Source organism: Leguminivora glycinivorella, chromosome Z (genome assembly GCF_023078275.1).
Source record: "Leguminivora glycinivorella isolate SPB_JAAS2020 chromosome Z, LegGlyc_1.1, whole genome shotgun sequence".
NCBI lineage: Eukaryota > Metazoa > Arthropoda > Insecta > Lepidoptera > Tortricidae > Leguminivora > Leguminivora glycinivorella.
This window is the reverse complement of record NC_062998.1, coordinates 23,487,908-23,506,954: the sequence shown is the minus strand read 5'-3', so window position 1 is coordinate 23,506,954 and position 19,047 is coordinate 23,487,908. Positions and strand designations below refer to the sequence as shown.

The 19,047-nt window shown below is 37.8% G+C and overlaps 2 protein-coding genes across 2 annotated transcripts; both read right to left on the bottom strand.

Annotated features, from left to right (window-relative positions):
- Positions 1-3,633: 3,633 nt before the first annotated feature.
- Positions 3,634-5,844, bottom strand: LOC125241910 (uncharacterized protein K02A2.6-like). Its single transcript, XM_048150616.1, has 2 exons — positions 4,594-5,844; positions 3,634-3,782 (listed from the first exon to the last, which is right to left on the bottom strand). The coding sequence occupies exons 1-2, from the start codon at positions 5,842-5,844 to the stop codon at positions 3,780-3,782; spliced, it is 1,254 nt and encodes a 417-aa protein (XP_048006573.1). The 3' UTR covers positions 3,634-3,779.
- A 1,412-nt stretch (positions 5,845-7,256) lies between these two features.
- On the bottom strand, positions 7,257-16,091 carry LOC125241909. Its single transcript, XM_048150615.1, has 3 exons — positions 15,350-16,091; positions 8,157-8,420; positions 7,257-7,999 (listed from the first exon to the last, which is right to left on the bottom strand). The coding sequence occupies exons 1-3, from the start codon at positions 15,891-15,893 to the stop codon at positions 7,263-7,265; spliced, it is 1,545 nt and encodes a 514-aa protein (XP_048006572.1). The 5' UTR covers positions 15,894-16,091; the 3' UTR covers positions 7,257-7,262.
- Positions 16,092-19,047: the final 2,956 nt, after the last annotated feature.

Genomic DNA, 19,047 nt, shown 5'->3' with positions numbered 1-19,047 from the left:
GTTTATTAAAGCATGCAATGGAATATATATTTTGGTGTTTCGGTCACTTTAAACCATCACAATAATATTTTGGTAGTAACTACTGGGAAAACTAATCCCAGTAGTTACCAATCCCCGGTGTGGTAATTAACAATGTGGGGAAAATCCCCGTAGTTAGGTTAGGTAAAAACTTGGTGGTAACTAGTGGGAATAGGTAACTAAAATATCAAAAATATAAGGGAAGTATTTTTCATTGGGGAAATAATGAAATACTAGGACGTTTTACAACAGTATCTTTATTTTTAAGCGCCGCCCGTGTTTTGTATGTTTATTCCACGATATCTCCGTCGTCACTGGACCGATTTTAAAAATTTCTTTCTTCCTTTCAGTGCCATAATCTTCAGGCTTAAAGTGCAAAGCTGCAAATTGTCGAACGCTCTGAAACCTTTCCTTTTATCGGTACAATCGACAGCCAATGCTGCCTCCTTCCTTCATTTTTTGGAACACTGAAATGTTTAATAATAATATTCATGTTAATTGTAAAGACACAAACAATATATTTGGTATTGTATATAATAACAATATATTGTACTGTGATATGAATTATGAACATAGAAACCGTACCAAGTTGATAGATGTAGCTCCATTCAATGAGACTAAATACCATGCATGAAAAAAGATTGGTCACCCTAGTCGTAAAACCACACATAGCAATTTTTTTATTTAAAGGTCATATTTATACAGCGGGTACAGAACGCTTGTGCCAGATTTTGTTACAACGTGGCAAAGCGCGCGCATGTCACGCCTTTCTTTAATGAAAAAGATTCTCTAAAAATGGCGGCGCGCAGGCATCTACACCTAGCAACACAAGTATTTAAAATTGTTCAAACTCGCAGATCAGAGTACCTGTTTGAAAAGCTGAAATGGCCAAAACACAAAGACCGAGGAGTTCGAAGCATGCATGCTAATAAGGTTATTGTGCCAAAGCATAGATCTGTGGGGTTCCAGGGAAGCTTCCGCTATCGTGCTTCGAAAATATGGAATGATTTGCCACCCCCTCTTCGTACTAATTTATCAATACCAACCTTCAAAATTAACTTTAAAAGAACTCTTTTAATGACACAAAAATGTGAACGATGATTAATTGCATAGTGCATAATACTGTTACATTGAATAATATTGTTATATTGTTACATTGAAAATTAATTAACTATAGGGTCCGATTGCTAGACGGAGATACGTGAATTTCATGAATAATATTAATATAATTTTATTAAATATGTATTACTTGGCCCTTAAATGTATAGTGATGTATATTATGCATCATATATTTGTACATTCTAACTGTAGTAAAATTTTTCCTAGTGTTAAAAAACATTGTCTATCACATACATTAATTTCTCATTAAAAGAAGAATCATGCATTTAAGGGTTAATACTAATACTAGTACTATAAGGGATAAGTTCGCCTTTGTACTGTCTATCCTGTGTCATATTTGTGTTTTGTGTTTTGTACAATAAAGAGTTTATACATACATACATACTATTCACACAATGTAAAACTTTATGGGCAAAAATTTAAAATTTAAATTGCTATTAGTACTTATTATAAATTGTTATTTTAACTCCTGTAAGCAGCTATCCAAATGTTAACGCGGGTTAGAAGTCATTACCCCTGATAGCTAGCAATTCTTCTTTTTCATACACTCAAAGAAATAGGTACGGACTGAAAAATGAAGGATGATAGGAGGTAGGGCATAGCGAATGACATTCCGCTTTGTGTGGTAGGGCACAGCACAGCGGATATCGTCTCGCTCGAATCTAGAGCAGAGCCCAACTGGGGAAGTACCTCCGCCTTACAGAAGACCGCAGCCAAATAGCACTAGACCCTACTCATAGTGTTGTGTTCCTGCCGGTGAGTAAGGCTGCCAGAGCTCAACGAGGGTGCGGTGTGCTGATGACGGGAGGACTTATGGAACTAACTTGTTCCGTCTATTGTCCTTTGAGTCGTCGGCAACCCGAACCCTCCTTGGAACTTGTACACTCCTTTTTGCTGTGTAGGTACTTAACACAACACACATTGTACTTAACACAGCATAAGGGAGTGTACAAGTTTCCAATGGGGTGGCAACGCGCATGTGACACTGTTTGAGTTGACGGCGTCCATAGGTTACGGTGATCAATCGATCCAACATGAAGAAAGAACGACCTCGTGGTTCGATCGATCGAACTAGACGAACTTTTAAAATCCCATTACTCCGATAGTAGGACTGACAGGATTTTAGAATTCCTTATAGTCCTATCAATCGAAAAAAAAATCTTCGTATTCCGATTGATCGGACTAGTCGATCGGACCATGCGACCTAAGTGCGTTTTAACATTATCCGATCCGATATCGGGTGTCGGACCGACATCCTACATCCGATATAATACTTCCGACAGTGTCGGATCCTACATCCGATAAAAAAGCGACCATCTTGTTTGTAAATTACAGTGCAGTTCAAACTTTCAAGGAGAAAACATGCCGGCATATAATAATAGTCTGTATTTATTGTACTTATTGTATCTCCGCCACAAAAGAAAACAAAGAATGCGGCAGTATTGGGTGCACCCCATAAACATTGTGAGATATTCAGAAGGAGCATTTTATACATTATTTCAGAAGCTGCAAGAATCGCCTGTAAAATTCTTCAATTATTTTAGAATGAGTGAAACCACTTTCGAGTATTTATTGACTCATTTAAGTGCCCACATATATAAAACAGATACGCATTTCCGAAACGCAGTGTGACCAAAAGAAATGCTAGCGGTTACATTGAGGTAAATATTTAATTTCTTTTATTCATTTTACTTAATTAAATAAAATATAATACCTAATTAATTGAGGTACATATTTAATTTCTTTTATTCATTTTACCTAATTAAATAAAATATAATACCCAGGGAGCGTACATTTCATGCCGATGACAGGCGTATGACGTCAACCTACATACAGGATGGACAAAGTTTGCAACCTAAATGGTCGCGCACCGTGCGGTTTCAGAGGAATTTCCTCCCACGAACGCTCCGGCTGTGGAATGAGCTTCCTGTCGAGGTATTCCCGATGAACTACGGTATGGGGTTCTTCAAAAAAGGAGTGTACAAGTTTCTAATGGGTCGGCAACGCGCACGTGACACCCCTTGAGTTGTGGGCGTCCATAGGTTACGGTGACCGCTTTCCATCAGGCGGGCCGTATACCTGTTTGCCACCGACGTGGTATAAAAAAAAAAGCAATGGAATAATGAACGTTTATTTATTCGTACCTAATAATGGAACTGTTATCTAATCAACCTCTTCCGTTTAAGTAGATATATATTGACACTTGAGACGGACATTGAAAGAATATTATCTGACATTGTCACATCACTCACATCAAAGTTTACTCTTTGTTACAAATAGTAGACGTGCGGAAACAACATTTCAGTTAAATTTAATAAGATCAGGAAACTTCATGCTTTGCCAAAGTCGCTATGGAGGCTATAAAATTATTGTGCCAAATAAATCCATGTTATAGATAATAAACAAATTTATTGTTCCTGCTGTCAGCAAAGTTTGCCACCAAAAGAAAGCTGTGAAATCGGGATCCAGGATAGCAGGAATAAAGCACAACGTAGATCAGCACAAATTAATGTATTGACAAAATTAGACACAACTCAAACTGACAACCAAGTATGTTTCTTAATGTAAGCGGCCTACACTACAATCCTCCACAATATTTAATAATAATAAATAAAACAAACTCTCATAAGTGAGAACATTAACTAATTAACAAAAAATAAAACCGCCTTCAAAAATAAGCGCGTTACAAAACACGGAGAAACTAAAAAGCAAAAAATAATAAACCTTTGAATTCAGATTTCTTATCGTATTGCAATAATCTAAACATCCAAATTATAAACAAATCAATTATTTTTGCAGTCGGTACCAGACCTGTTCGTCGCCTTGCTATTGCCTGTTTGCCCCACCCAACTCATACGCAGGCTGGCACCGACTCCAAAAATAATTGATTTGTTTATAATTTGGATGTTTAGATTATTGCAATACGATAAGAAATCTGAATTCAAAGGTTTATTATTTTTTGCTTTTTAGTTTCTCCGTGTTTTGTAACGCGCTTATTTTTGAAGGCGGTTTTATTTTTTGTTAAAAAAGTTTATTTATTTGTTGATTTTTAGTGGTTCCTATTGATATTATATGTATCAGTCCGAATACATGTACACTAGTGAAAGAATTATCCTTTAACTCCTAACCATTGAGGAGTTGACCTTCCATCATCAGCTCAGCCACATAAAATTATTACCATCAGGCGTAAATACTCGTTTACCTTTGAAAAATACACTGAAAACATTACATGTGCCTATAACATTTGAAGAGTTCCCTCGATTTCTCCAGGATCCCATCATCAGACCCTGACTTGGTGCCAATGGGACCATCTCGGGGTTATACCCGTTCGATCAAAAAAAAATTTTGAAAATCGGTTCACAATTCTCGGAGATATCGAGGAACATACATACAAAAAAAAAAAAAAAACATTCAGTCGAATTGAGAACCTCCTCCTTTTTTGAAGTCGGTTAAAAAAAGGTCTAACCTAGTAATTCCTTTAAGACGGCATTGTCTAAAAGGACGACCACGGGGTGGTGACGGTGTGCTCGGTAAAACGACAGACGAAGATGGTATGCTCGGTCCCGAAACATCCGGTGATGCCAGTGCGCTAGGTGACGCATCTTGAAAAATGGGCGATCCATGTGGTGACTTAGAAGGAGAACTAATCGGTTGAGATGCATGCTCCGATGATACCACCGCGTCTGACCCCGGCGCCGCCGAGCCCCCGACCGACTCCGTCCGAGTCTCCTCATTGGTTTCATTGCGATTACAAGCTACCCCGTTACTAGGATTTGTACGGATATCCAAAGTTTCTGGTACGGAATATACAAGAGACTGTCTACCTGAACGCCGCTTCAATTGATCAACATGTCTATGAAACACTGACCCATCCGCCCCCTTGACGTTATAATCGCCCGATCCGGTCTTATCCACAACTTGACCAGGAGCCCATTTTTCTCCCTTAAGATATTGTCTATACCAAACCTCTTCTTGCGGCCCTAACTCCCTATGTGTTCCCCCCGCAGCCAACTTCTGCCGTTGCTGCGCCTTATGCACTACGGCCTTAATGTCGGGCTTCAAAGTGTCGAGTTTGGTACGGAGTTTCCTACCCTGAAGTAACATGGCTGGACTCTGTCCAGTAGTAGGATGAATAGTATTTCTGTAATATAACAGATAAGTCCATAGGGCCTTATTTACATCATTTTTCTCATACAGGGCTTTTTTTATTACCTTCTTCAAAGTCTTTACCGTGATATCCGCTAAACCATTTGAGGCTGGATGATAAGGCGCAGAAAAAATATGTTCGACACCGATACCCTGGCTGAAATTTCTCATTTCTGTACTTGAAAAAGGCGGCCCATTGTCTGAAACAATTTGTTTGGGTATTCCCCACCTGCTGAATAATTCGCACAAGGTTGTTATTACAGCGGTAGCTGTAGTACTAGTCATATGGAATATCTCCACCCATTTGGACATAGCGTCAATTACCACAAGATACGTCTTTCCGGCAATTGGACCCATAAAATCAAGATGAATTCTCGACCATTGCCGATCTGGCCAAAGCCACATGCAAGGAGCTTGTTTTGGTGGAGCATCCGCTTGTAAAGCACACGCGTTGCACTCGCGGCACATGCGCTCCACGGCCTCGTCGATCCCGGGCCACCAAACGTAACTCCTAGCTAAGGCTTTAGACTTCACAATACCCATGTGTGGCTCGTGGAGCATACGTAATACCCGTTCCCTTCATGCGTCCGGAATCACTAACCTGTGACCCCACATCACGCAACCCAGCTCTTCGTACAGTTCGTTTTTTCTGTTGAAAAACGGCTGTAACCCCATTATGTCACAATCTGTAGGCCAACCTTCTCTGATGAATCTCAACACCCGTGCCATTATGGGATCTCGGGCAGTTTGTGAACACACTTCGCCATAATTGATCAACAAAGCCTGTTGAATAAAATGTAAATATGTCTGCTCTGGTGCCGTCGGGCTCGCCTTTCTGCTCTGATCTACCGGTAAGCGAGACAAACCGTCTGCTCCATTTTCATTAGTACGAACATACTCAATAGTGAAAGTATACGCTGATAAAATCAGAGCCCAGCGTTCCATACGACTAGCAGCCATGGATGGTATTCCCGTGTGTGGCCCAAAAATGGATACCAAAGGTTTGTGATCAGTCCTAAGGGTGAAATGCCTACCATATAGGTACTGATGAAACTTATTGACACAAAATATGATTGCTAACGCTTCACGGTGTATTTGAGAGTAATTTTTCTCTGCATCTGTGAGTGTCCTTGAAATATACGCGACTGGACGTTCACTCCCTCCACTCTGATTTGGTTGTGACAAAACTCCACCAATTCCCCGAGCGGATGCATCACAAGTCAGAACCAGTGGACGATCTGGGTCGTAGTACGCTAAAACCGGCGCAGTGGATAGCACTGTTTTAATTTCTACAAACGCCTGCTCACAATCTCTCGACCAATGCCACTCTACATTTTTTTTCAACAAATCGTAAAGGGGTGTCAAACGACCACTTAAGTGCCTAACAAACTTTGCGTAAAAGTTAATCAGCCCCAGAAAAGACCGCAGCTCAGTTATATTACCGGGTCTTGGTATCTTGGTAATTGCTTCTATCTTGTCAGGATCCGTTTTGACCCCGTCTTTGCTTAAAACATACCCTAAATATTTAATCTCGCTTACTAAAAATACGCATTTCGCTGCCTTCAACCTTAACCCGTTTTGACGTAGCCTACAGAATACCGCCTCTAAAGCCTGCAAGTGCTCAGACACATTTTTGCCCCCAATGACTACATCGTCCAAAAACACCTCGACGTTTGGGATTCCGCCTAACACAGTACACATTATTCGCTGGAAAATGCCTGGGCTAGAAGCAAGGCCAAACACTAACCGGTTGTATTTAAATAAACCGCGATGAGTATTTGTAACCGTGCAATTATTTGATGAATCTAACTCTACTTGATTGTACGCTTGCGATAAGTCAATTTTTGAAAAGAACCGCGACTCTCCCAAACGTACAATTAAATCGTCAATCTTTGGTAGTGGATAACGGTCTACTATTAACGCAGGCTTGACAGTCGCCTTGTAATCCGCACAAATCCTCAAAGAGCCGTCTGGCTTGTTTACCGGTACCAACGGGAGGCCCAATCGGAGCAGTCGACGGACTCGATGATGCCGTCGCGGAGCATGGCGTCCAACTCGGCGTCGACGCGTGCCCGGAGCGCGTACGGCAGCGGGCGCGCGCGGTGGAACACCGGAACCGTGCCCGGCCGCAACCGCAGTGTCGCTTTACCGCCCGTGTACCGCCCCAAACCGCCTTCAAAAAGCTCCTTATACCTGTCGCATAACATTTTAATATTATTATTTAATTGCACATTTGTACTACCAACAGAAAGATTATGACAGTCCACTAATTCCGCAATGCCTGTTTTTAATTCTGTTAACCAGTGTCGACCTATTATCGGGTATTTTCCATCCTTAATTACAAAGAGTTCTAGCTCCTTTTCTGTAACTCCATAGCGCACTTTGGGTTTTATCATACCCACTGGATTGAGTGGCGTTCCGTCATAGAACGTGAAGTTAGTTGCTGGTGGTAGCAAAGGGATATCCCTGAAATAGGTATCATATGTCTCACTACTTATGCAAGCGGCAGCCGCACCTGTGTCGACTTCCATAGACAGTATACGATTATTTACGGAAACTGGTATTCTTACCAGCGGATAGTCTCTTAAGCATAAGTGGTGAAAATCTTCCTCCTGTAGTGGCTCCAAAGGCAGCTCGTCTACCTTATCCTTATCAGTTTTCCCACATAGCTGATGAAAGTTTGTTTGATCTGCGCGCGACTTCTCTGTCATCAGTTCTGGGTGGCTAGCCGAATGGCACAATCGCTCACGAAACGCTCACGAAACGAAGCGCTAGTAGATATCTATCTCTATCGCGCTTGCGTATTGGCGCGACAGAGCCAGCGGCGTATCGCTTTCGTTTGGCGTCGGAGAAATGCCATTCGGCTACGGGGCCAGGACAGACGCGACGTAGATGTCCCATGCGCCTGTACCGGCTGCATTCGTAACTCCGGAACTTGCAAGTCTGGTAGGTATGTCCGCTTCCACCGCAACCGCCGCAGTGGTGGGCGCCTCCGCCCGCACTCCGCCATGGCGAGCCGCCACGTCCGCGCGCACCGCGCGTCCTGTTTCCGCCACGACCTCCGTAGCCGCTTGTGTTGATACGCCGATCCCCCGCCGCGTTTATGGCGTGTACTGCGTCAGCTCCCGCCGTAGTACCTGTTAGGTTCCTAGTATAACTTATCTATGGTACTCAACTGGTTTTGTGTCTCAATAGTAATGTATCTGTGGTACGAACTTCCTTCTATACCAAGATGGCGTCTTAAACAGAGTTGTTGATTATGCTCTCTTAGAAATATATTATAAAATAATAATAGTCTTTTATTCCCATCATCTAACATGGTGTCAGAAGTGATGGTAGAAGTTTAACAATGAGTGACGATGAAGAAATCAGAAAAAACGACCTGGACAAACAAAAAGTCTCCCGTGAAAAACGAAAACCGCAAGCGTCAGTAATGGCGGACAACAATGAAGAACTTGGAATCAAGTCGCAAGGGCTTGGTGCGTCTTTACCAAAGCTCATGATCTCGTCGGACACCACAAATAATAATGCTGAAGAATGGAAAAGGTGGTGGCAGCGGTTAGACATATATTTATTGGCAACGGGACTTGACAAGGCAGACGACAAAAGAAAAATAGCAATCATGCTACACTCCATGGGCACGAAAGGTTTGGAAATATTTAATTCTTTCAACCTAGACTATGATAAATGTACTTTATCTCAAATTAAAACCAAATTTGACAACCATTTTGAACCACAGCAAAATCTTACCATGACAAGGTACATGTTTTTCACAAGAAAACAGATGAAATCTGAGAACATCGATGATTTCCTAACAGATTTAGAGAACAAAAGCAACGATTGTGAATTTAAAGACCTGACGGAAACGCTTATAAGAGATATTTTTATTGCAAGACATGAGTTCGGAATTGTCACATGTTCGTCAAAGACTATTACAAGAGCCAAATCTGTCATATTCCAGGATGCGAGAGCTTGCAAAAGCTGTCATTGCGGCTCAACAAGATTCAGATAGAATAGTGCAAGAAAGCACAGGCACGCAAAATGTTATGCAGCTGAGAAGCAGAAGCAATAACAGAAGTCAACAAAGTCATTATAGGTCAAACAGTCAGTCTAAGTCAAGATATCCAACGTCAGGAAGTCAGTCAATGTCAAGAAGTCAGTCAACGACAAGAAGTCAGTCAACGTCAGGAAGTCAGTCAATGTCAGGAAGTCAAGCAATGTCGGGACAGCAGTCATCAAGTCGTCCAAACTACACTCAGTCAGCTCAGTCAAGATCATGGCAGCGAAGTCAACAATCTACATGCACAATTGCACACGCTGTGGCCAGGTGCATCGCTTCAAGTGTCCAGCAGCCAACATACAATGCAGGTCATGTAATTCTTTTGGTCATTATGCTAGATTCTGCTTCAAAAACAAAAATATTAGACAATTAGAGTGTGACAACCTCAATGATGATGATGCTTACTGCTCTGAGAGGTTCTATGTAGGGCAAATTGAGAGTGACAACCTCAATGATGATGATGCTTACTGCTCTGAGAGGTTCTTTGTAGCGTAAATTGAGAAAACTAATAATAAAAAGAAATCTTGGTACTTAAAAGTCAATGTCAATGGTAGAGATATAAATTGCCTTCTAGATACTGGAGCAGAAATTAACTAACTTCGAGATTGGCAGACTTTGGAATCATCATTCCATTTTCATAATATGTTTAACGATAACGTTGTCTGGGGAATCAAACAATTCTAGCATTGACTAGTGTAACACGATGTCAAACAATAGACCACCATACTTGGAACGTGGGATATTGCCCGCATATAGAATTTATACTTTGTGATCCTGGACAACTTTCGATGGCTAAGGCCGAACCAAACTATATATATGGGATGGCGTGTGAGTCTAGGGATTTGTCATTCAAAAGGCTAGTTCAAAGAAGTATTTGTCTTAGTATCAAAAGAAGGTCAATGAATAGGCCCAATAATGGATATCAAAATAGATATTCTGTTTCCCAGATAGACCAGGAATAGGTTTAGAGCAGCTTTCATCCTGACGGAAGAGAATTTCGTTGCAGAAACATCCCAAAACATATAAAATTTTACTGGGATTAAAGGGTCCTTGACTAATTATTTGATATCTACTACTATGGTAGTACATTTTTAAGTAGTGCAAAGACACTTTACATCAGTTTACTTTTGTTCTAAGGAACCCATTTGTTCAATGTTTGATAAAACATGAATTGAACCGGCAACCTGATTTGTCCATATGCTCGAGCGAGGTCTTTATAATAGGCTATATTATATTATACACCTATTATTCCTATGTATAAGGGACTCGTGGGTCGGAAGCAATTAACCCCATTTTAATTAATGTCTTTAGATACTTATAAAACTTTAGGACTTAACAATATAGTCAAAACAGGTCTGTCAGTCAATGCCTATAAAACTGAGCTTCCAATTATTGGTGAAGCTGAACTTGAATGTCATTTTTTAAACAGGATTGAAAAAAATACTTTTGTCGTGACCACAGTCAGTGGTAAAACAATTTTAGGACTAGAAACATGTGATCGTATTGGAATTGTCAAAAGAGTTTACCAAATAGATAAACAAATAATAGAAAAAAGTCATTGTAACCCGGATCTTACAAATTATAATGATGTATTTCAGGGACTGGGGTGTCTGCCTAATGTCTGTCATCTGAAACTCCAGCCCGATGCTGTACCATGCATCGATCCGCCAAGGAAGGTGCCATTCGCGTTACTCAAGGACCTTCGTGAGGAGCCGGATCGTATGGAGAGCATGAAAGTCATTGAAAAAGTCACAAAGCCAACGGCATGGGTCAACTCAGTCGTAGTCACTGTCAAGTCATCAGGTCAGCTTAGAATATGTCTAGATCCGAGGAATTTAAATAAAAATATTATGAGAGAACATTATCCATTAAAAAATATTGATGAGATTAGGTCACAATTGAAAGGTGCTACTTGTTTTTCACACCTAGATGCATTTTCAGGTTTTTGGTCTTTGAAACTCGATGAGGAGAGTTCTGAACTTTGCACGTTTCAGACTCCTTTTGGTAGATACAAATATTTAAGATTACCATTTGGTATAAATGCTTCAACAGAGATTTTTTATAGAGTCATTAATGAGCTATTTGGAGACATAGAGGGTGTACTCATTTTTGTAGATGATTTTTAGTGTATGGAGAGACACCTGAAATTCATGATCAACGACTTAAAAAATAGGGCTAGACAAGTCAATTTAAAGTTAAACAAGTCAAAATGCAAATTTGGAGTGTCGGAAGTAGAATTCTTAGGATATATTTTTAACCGAGACGGTGTCAAAGTCAGTCAAGAAAGAGTCGAAGCAATTCGTGAAATGCCAAGTCCTAAAAATCTGAAAGACTTGCAAAGATTTCTAGGAATGGTTAACTTTGTAGGTTCTTTTATTGAAAATTTATCAGAAAAGACTAAACTAATGAGAACTTTGCTGAAAAAAGATGTTCCATGGCAATGGGACAGTAACTATGAAAGAGAATATTGTCAATTAAAAGAAATAATTTGTAATACACCAGTGTTAGCACATTATGATGTCGATTTACCTTTGATTTTGTCAGTAGATTCATCGAAGTCAGCGATTGGTGCAGTAATAATGCAAAATAATAAACCTATCGCATATAGTTCAAAAACAGTAACAAAGTCACAACAGAATTTTGCACAAATTGAAAAGGAATTATTTGCAATTCAGTTTGGATGTAGTAAATTTAATCAATATGTATATGGACATAAAGTTATAGTGCATACTGATCACAAACCTTTGGTTTATCTGTTCAAAAAACCTTTGCATGAAGTACCGGCAAGACTGCAGCGTATGATGTTAACTTTACAAAAGTATGATTTGGATGTAATCCATATACCTGGCAAGGAAATGTATATATCTGATACTTTGTCTAGAGCAGCTATGAAAGACCATTTTATTCCAGAAAATGAATCTGATATGTCATACCATGTAAATTTAGTAGAGTCAAATTCAGCAATCAGTCAAGAATATAAAAATAAATTAAAACAGGCAACCTTTGATGACGAAACCCTTCAATTGTTAAGAAAATATTATTATGAAGGATGGCCCAGTAGTAAAGATCAAGTCGATTCATTAGTGAAACCATATTGGAACATGCAGGCTGAAATTCATGTTATAGGAGATTTATTGTTCAAAGGGTCAAATTTAATTGTTCCTAAGTCCATGCAAAAAGAAATATTAAATAAACTGCATGATGGTTATCAAGGAATAAATAAATGTTTGAGATTAGCCAGAGACTCATTATATTGGTCTAATATGTCTGCTGATATAAAAAATGTAGTGGAGCAATGTGACATCTGTGCCAAGTTCAAGCCATGTAATCAAAAAGAGCCTTTAAAAAACTATGAAATCAGTAAATATCCTTGGCAGAGAGTTGGCATTGATCTAATGCATTTTGATAATGATACATATATTGTAGTAACTGATTATTACTCTAAGTACGTAGAAACAGCCTTATTAAAAAATAATAGTACAGCTCAGAATGTCATTATAAATTTGAAATCGATATTTGCCAGACATGGGATACCAATGACATTAGTGTCAGATGGTGGTCCTCCTTTTCAGTCATCAGAATTTAAATCATTTTTACATGAATGGGACATAGAACATATAGTGACAGCCCCTTATCATTCAAATTCGAATGGGCAAGTTGAAAGTTCAGTTAAAGTTTTGAAAAACATATTAAAGAAATGTAAAGAAGATGGGTCAGATCCGTATTTAGCTTTGTTACAGCACAGAAATACACCTAAAAACCACATGTTATCTCCAGCCCAATTGTTAATGTCCAGAAAGTTAAGAAGTAACCCAACTAGCAAAAAAGTCTTGGATTGCGCACTTTATAAGAGTGGTGGGCTTATATCACTCTTATAATTGTTTTGGAACATGTTACTGCTCTTATATTAGCCTTAGACAAGCTAGTACGGACTCTAGAACACTCTGTCTCATTACTTAGTCTCATATATGTATATAAGCGCATTTTATAATACTATTATAAGCCTCTTACTCCTACAATAACATTTACGTAGATTCATTGTTCTTGAGAGTAACTGTTCTTATAGTCCTCTTCTCTAAGTTTATTTGATTTTATAATGGTCCTGATAAATGCTCTTGTAAGAATGTCAGACTAATATCAGCATAACATAAAAACACTATAAGTACATACTTTTTTCATCTTATTTAAAACTATTATAAGGTCAATAGCAGTAGTTAAGTAAGATATTAGAGTGATATAGGATAAACATACTTAATAAACAATAGATGATATCAATATAAAGTGGTTTGACCTTAAATCAATTTTGGGAACACAGTTGTAAGTATACAACCATTTCACATCACCAACTTTGTCATTTAAATAAAAAGTAAAAACAATAAGTATACTTGTATTTATAGGGTCAAATGATATAAAATCAGGTCAAGATTAAGAAAATGAGGTTTTATATAGTTAAAGCAAGGAATCCTAAATTAATTAAACATGGCCGTATCATTGGTATTCAAGAACGCTAATATTATAGTAAATGATCTTATAATAGTCTAATAGCGCACTGAGAAAATGCAACTATAACAATGGCGTCTTTTTACTGCAAATAAAGAAATAAAATAATTAACGAGGATACAAAATACTATTATTTGAGTGGGCGCATGAAATTTGAAGTGTAAATAAGGGTCTATTTTACAATAAATAATATTTTCCAAATACTTACCGCGCAATATGAAGAAGCACCAAGGATAAGAAACACGTTATTATAAGTTTATAAATATTACTAAATGGTAATACGTAATTACCTTTAGTGTTTATTTTGTCACAACGTAGCCGTAGAATGTTTCAAATATCGTGCTGTCGTACAAAAATCAAAATAAGCTTGTTTAGGCTCACAAGAGTCTAATGTTGGACCAAAATAAGCCTATGCAGGCTTATAAAATACTTACGTGAAAGCGATATTAGCCTAAGAAAGCTTAAATTAGTTTTGGCAAGATTACTGTAAAAGCGAACAGTATGCAATAAAAGTGATGTTAGAACGATATTAAAATAAATACGCTTATAATTGTGCCCAAATCCAGGCTTCTACGATGATATAGAATCAATATAAAACCAAAAAAATTTAGTCTTGAGATCGTTGTAAGCGCGACTTTTGCTAGTTGGGAAGATACCGATAAATATGAACTCAGACCCAAAACTGTACGTTTTCAAGATTATAAGCAATCAGCAGTCAAAAACAATTTAGAAATATCAAAATACTATAATATGAATGCAAAGTCTATGTCAATTTTGTATCCAGGGGATCAAGTTTATTATAAGAAAAAACCTAATAGTGACTGGGAGAAAGCGGTCATTTTGAAGAGATTAGATAACAATAGATCTTATGTTATTAAGACACATAAAGAACAAGCTACTTATGTTAGAAATAGAATACATCTTATACATAACTACAGTATTTTAAATAGTGATTTTTCTCCCATGCGATCTTGCTCACCACAGAAGGAGAGTAGAGAGGTAGTGGTGCGGGCGAGACAGGAGACAGAGACTCCAGCAACATCGACAGATCATAGTGTGACCAGATGTGGTCGTGCTGTCGTACCTCCAAGACGATATATTATGGAAATTTGATTGTGTAATTTGTGTAATTACTGAGATACTAAAATGTAAACATTAGAATGTAACAAAGTAAATAATATTATATGTAACTAGATGTAAACTTATTCCATTTAACTATAACTAATAGAAATGCTGTATTATTCTAGTTAGAAATTTGTTCTGATATAGTATCTCTGTCTACTTAATTAAAATGTAATTTTAAACTTAAGGAAAGGGATGTTAGGTTCCTAGTATAACTTATCTATGGTACTCAACTGGTTTTGTGTCTCAATAGTAATGTATCTGTGGTACGAACTTCCTTCTATACCAAGATGGCGTCTTAAACAGAGTTGTTGATTATGCTCTCTTAGAAATATATTATAAAATAATAATAGTCTTTTATTCCCATCATCTAACAGTAGGTACCCACGTTGTTGGCCGTTCCCGCCGAAACGTCTACGGCAGCCGAATCTTTAATCGCCGCCTCTAAAGTTGTCGCTTTCTTAACTGCATTAGTGAAACTTAAATCGTCATCTTCAGCGAACAACCGCTGTCGGATCTCGTCGCTTTTAATTCCGCAAACGAACTGGTCCCGCAAATTATCGTTTAAGGCTGACTCAAATTTACAAAATCGGGCTGCCTTTTTAAGCTCTGCTACATAATCGCTGAGACATTCGCTGCCTTGTCTCTTTTGTCTGAATCTGTAGCGCTCAGCTAGAACTGACGGAGCCGGCTGTAAGTGATCCTTTACCAAGGTGACTATTTCGTCATATGTTAGCTCCGATGGCTTCTTTGGGCTAGTAAGATTTGTTATAAGCTCATACGCCTCGTCTCCGACTGTAGCAATTAATGTAGGCAGGTGAAGCTCCGATTTAACATTATTCACCTTAAAATACATTTCCATCCTCTCAATATAAGCTGACCACGTTCCATTTTTAATGTCAAACTCTTTTATTTTTCCAATCGACATTTTCTCAACTTTATATGAAATTTATGAACAAAATTACCGCCCACGTTTTAATTTATTTTCTCTCGTCGCCAGTGTGAAATCGGGATCCAGGATAGCAGGAATAAAGCACAACGTAGATCAGCACAAATTAATGTATTGACAAAATTAGACACAACTCAAACTGACAACCAAGTATGTTTCTTAATGTAAGCGGCCTACACTACAAAAGCAACATCAAATTACATTTGAATACAATAAAACACAAAGAACACGAGGAACATAAAGAAACACAGTTTGATTTTAACATAGACTTGACCAATTTCATGATAGCATCGAATATACCATGGAAACAATTGACAATTAACAAAAACTTTGTCGATTTCATACAAAAATGTATCGGGGGGAAATATGCAAGTACAGTACGTATACCCTCAGAATCTAACTTAAGACTACGGTATTTGCCGGAAAAGTTTGAACAAAGTTTCGCGTCGATACGGGAGGACATTGCAAATTCTTACATTTATGTAAGTGTTGATGAGACTAAAGACCAACTGCAGCAAAATGTTGCTAACGTTATAGTCGGAGCTCTTAAGGAGAACAATGCGAGCAGACCCCACATAATCGCTTGTCGGGTACTTAATGGTACAAACAATGTGACTATAAAAGATTTGATAATTGACTCATTGAACAACCTTTACCAAAATGATGATTATCATGAAAGAGTAGCTTTATTACTCACCGATGGTGCTCCTTACATGTTAAAGGCAGGCCGGACTCTTAATGGCGTTTTTCCAAATATGACACATGTTACTTGTGTAGCCCACGGACTGAACAGAGTGGCGGAGACAGTTCGGGGCTTATATGATGACGTCAATGAATTAATAGCGAGCGTAAAACTGGTGTTCTCAAAGTCACCTTCAAGGCTGAAGGTACTTAAAGAGCTTTACCCTGATATGCCAAATCCACCGCGACCGATTATAACACGCTGGAATACATGGATTGAAGCCTGCATGTATTACAAACAGTACTTTGACGAAATCCAAAATGTTATTAACGCTTTAAGGGATTCCGATGCAGCTAAAATAAGACGTGCAAAATTAGCATTCAATAAGACCAATTTAAAATATAATATATTTTTTATAACAGAACATTGCAGGCTATTGTTGACTCCACAAAGCACATGCAAAACTCAAAATTGACTTTGAGTGAGTCATTAAATATAATTAAAAGGGTCACGGCAAAACTGTCCCGGATTCGTTTACATAAAAAAAGTAAAGGCATATACAAAAAACATAAATTAGTGTTAACAAAAAACAAGGGATTACAATCCATGCAAAAGGTAGCCGATATAATTGACAAGAAGGAAGTTCGTCTGCAAGACAGCGACAACAAGGAAAAGATGGATCTGTGGCCGTTTTTCAAATATGCTCCACTCACTTCAGTAGAAGTTGAAAGAACCTTTTCAATGTTGAAATGGATTTTTTGCAGTACTCGTTACAATTTGACTGCAAAAAACTTAGAGCAGATACTTATTATAAACTATGAATCCAGACGAAAACTGGACTAGTATATTACTACTTCATTGAGACATGCATGCGATAATTTAATATAAATCGTTTCGAGTTACTATTTTACTTATACACATTATTAATTTTATTGAATATCAGCACAGATTACCACATAGTTACTACGTATATGAGTTTAATTTATTACACCTCATTTGTTGCAATAGAGCCGAAAGTGAATGGAACTGTCAACAGAAAATAACCTTCCGCAATTTAAAAAGTTATGAATGAATTCTATCACTAGTATCACTACTGTCATTGATACCAAGATATTTTACGTTTCAACATGTGTCCGTCTATACTTTCATACTTATTTAAACGAGAAATTGGAAAGATTAATCAGATGTGCGATTTGGTACAAGAACGAGACGAACATAGTAGTAAGTAGTAGTAAAACACTTTATTGTACCAGAAAACATTACAACACACAGGAAAAAGAGCTTATTATAAGTACAAAGGCGAACTTATCCCTTTAAGGGATCTCTTCCAGTTAACCTTAATAACAGTCCTTCCAGTTAACATAATATGAATACAAAATATACAATGTATATATATATATATAATAGGTATGAATTAAGTATTTCAATGGACGAAGAAGTCGATGCGGATGGCGAAGATATGGTGTTCCCTTCGTTTAAACTGTATGGCATCGTGTGCTTTAAATTGACACGATGGTGCGTTCTTTTTTCCAACCTCTTGACTACGGAGAAGACGAAACTGAGTGTTAGTACTTAATAATATAATATTACACAATAAAGCATTTTGTTTCCAACCCATTAAATACTTTCTTTTTTTTTTCAGAAACTATTATGTTACTAATAATCAAAAGTTGATAGACACATTGCTGTGGCCTTTAATTAAAAATAAAATAAAATAAAAGTCAATACGTTTACGGTTACTAAGTTGTGTCACTACGTTTTTTTAAACATCCTGTGTGTTTATATGAATACGTCATTATGACGAAACCAGCATGAAATGTACGCTCCCTGGGGATCACCCTATAAGGAGCGTGACGTCAAACGTGAATAAAATTATTTGATTTGTTTTTCTAAATAAATTTAATTAAATAGTATTGTTAACAACACATTACAATAAATACGTAGAAAAGAGAATTTCTCTCTAACGTAAAGCACACCATCCTTCTTGCATTCATTACCATGCAAAGAATTTCATAACTTAAAATGATTGATGACTAATGATTAATAATTAACAATAAAACAATTTGTGATCACCCTATATGGAGCGTGACGTCAAATTGATGTCATCGGCATGAAATGTACGCTCCGTGATAATACCTAATTAATTGAGGTACATATTTAATTTCTTTTATTTATTTTACCTACTTAATGGTGAAAATAGAATAGGGGTGTTAGTTTCCGTCCACATACCTTCTCTGTTCCACACACGGAATAGCTAAATAATATTTTCATTTTCAATTGCTACTTGCAATGAGGATTTCTAATACATAGTACGTGCAGCAAAGAATGTTTTGTATTCAGATTTTGTCAAACGGACGAAAAGTATAGCTGTATGGCAACTAGCACAATGCCCCTATATATTCGATAATTACTCAATATTACTGTAGTGCATAGATATTGCATCATGTGTGG

Excerpts from the sequence above, each read along its gene's own strand:
- LOC125241910 (XM_048150616.1), bottom strand. The coding sequence starts at position 5,844 with ATGCTCCACGAGCCACACATGGGTATTGTGAAGTCTAAAGCCTTAGCT.
- LOC125241909 (XM_048150615.1), bottom strand. The coding sequence starts at position 15,893 with ATGTCGATTGGAAAAATAAAAGAGTTTGACATTAAAAATGGAACGTGG. Across the intron at positions 8,421-15,349 it reads GGGAACGGCCAACAACGTGG|GTACTACGGCGGGAGCTGAC; the intron begins GTACCTACTGTT and ends GGAACCTAACAG. Across the intron at positions 8,000-8,156 it reads TCTACGTCGCGTCTGTCCTG|AACTGATGACAGAGAAGTCG; the intron begins GCCCCGTAGCCG and ends CTAGCCACCCAG.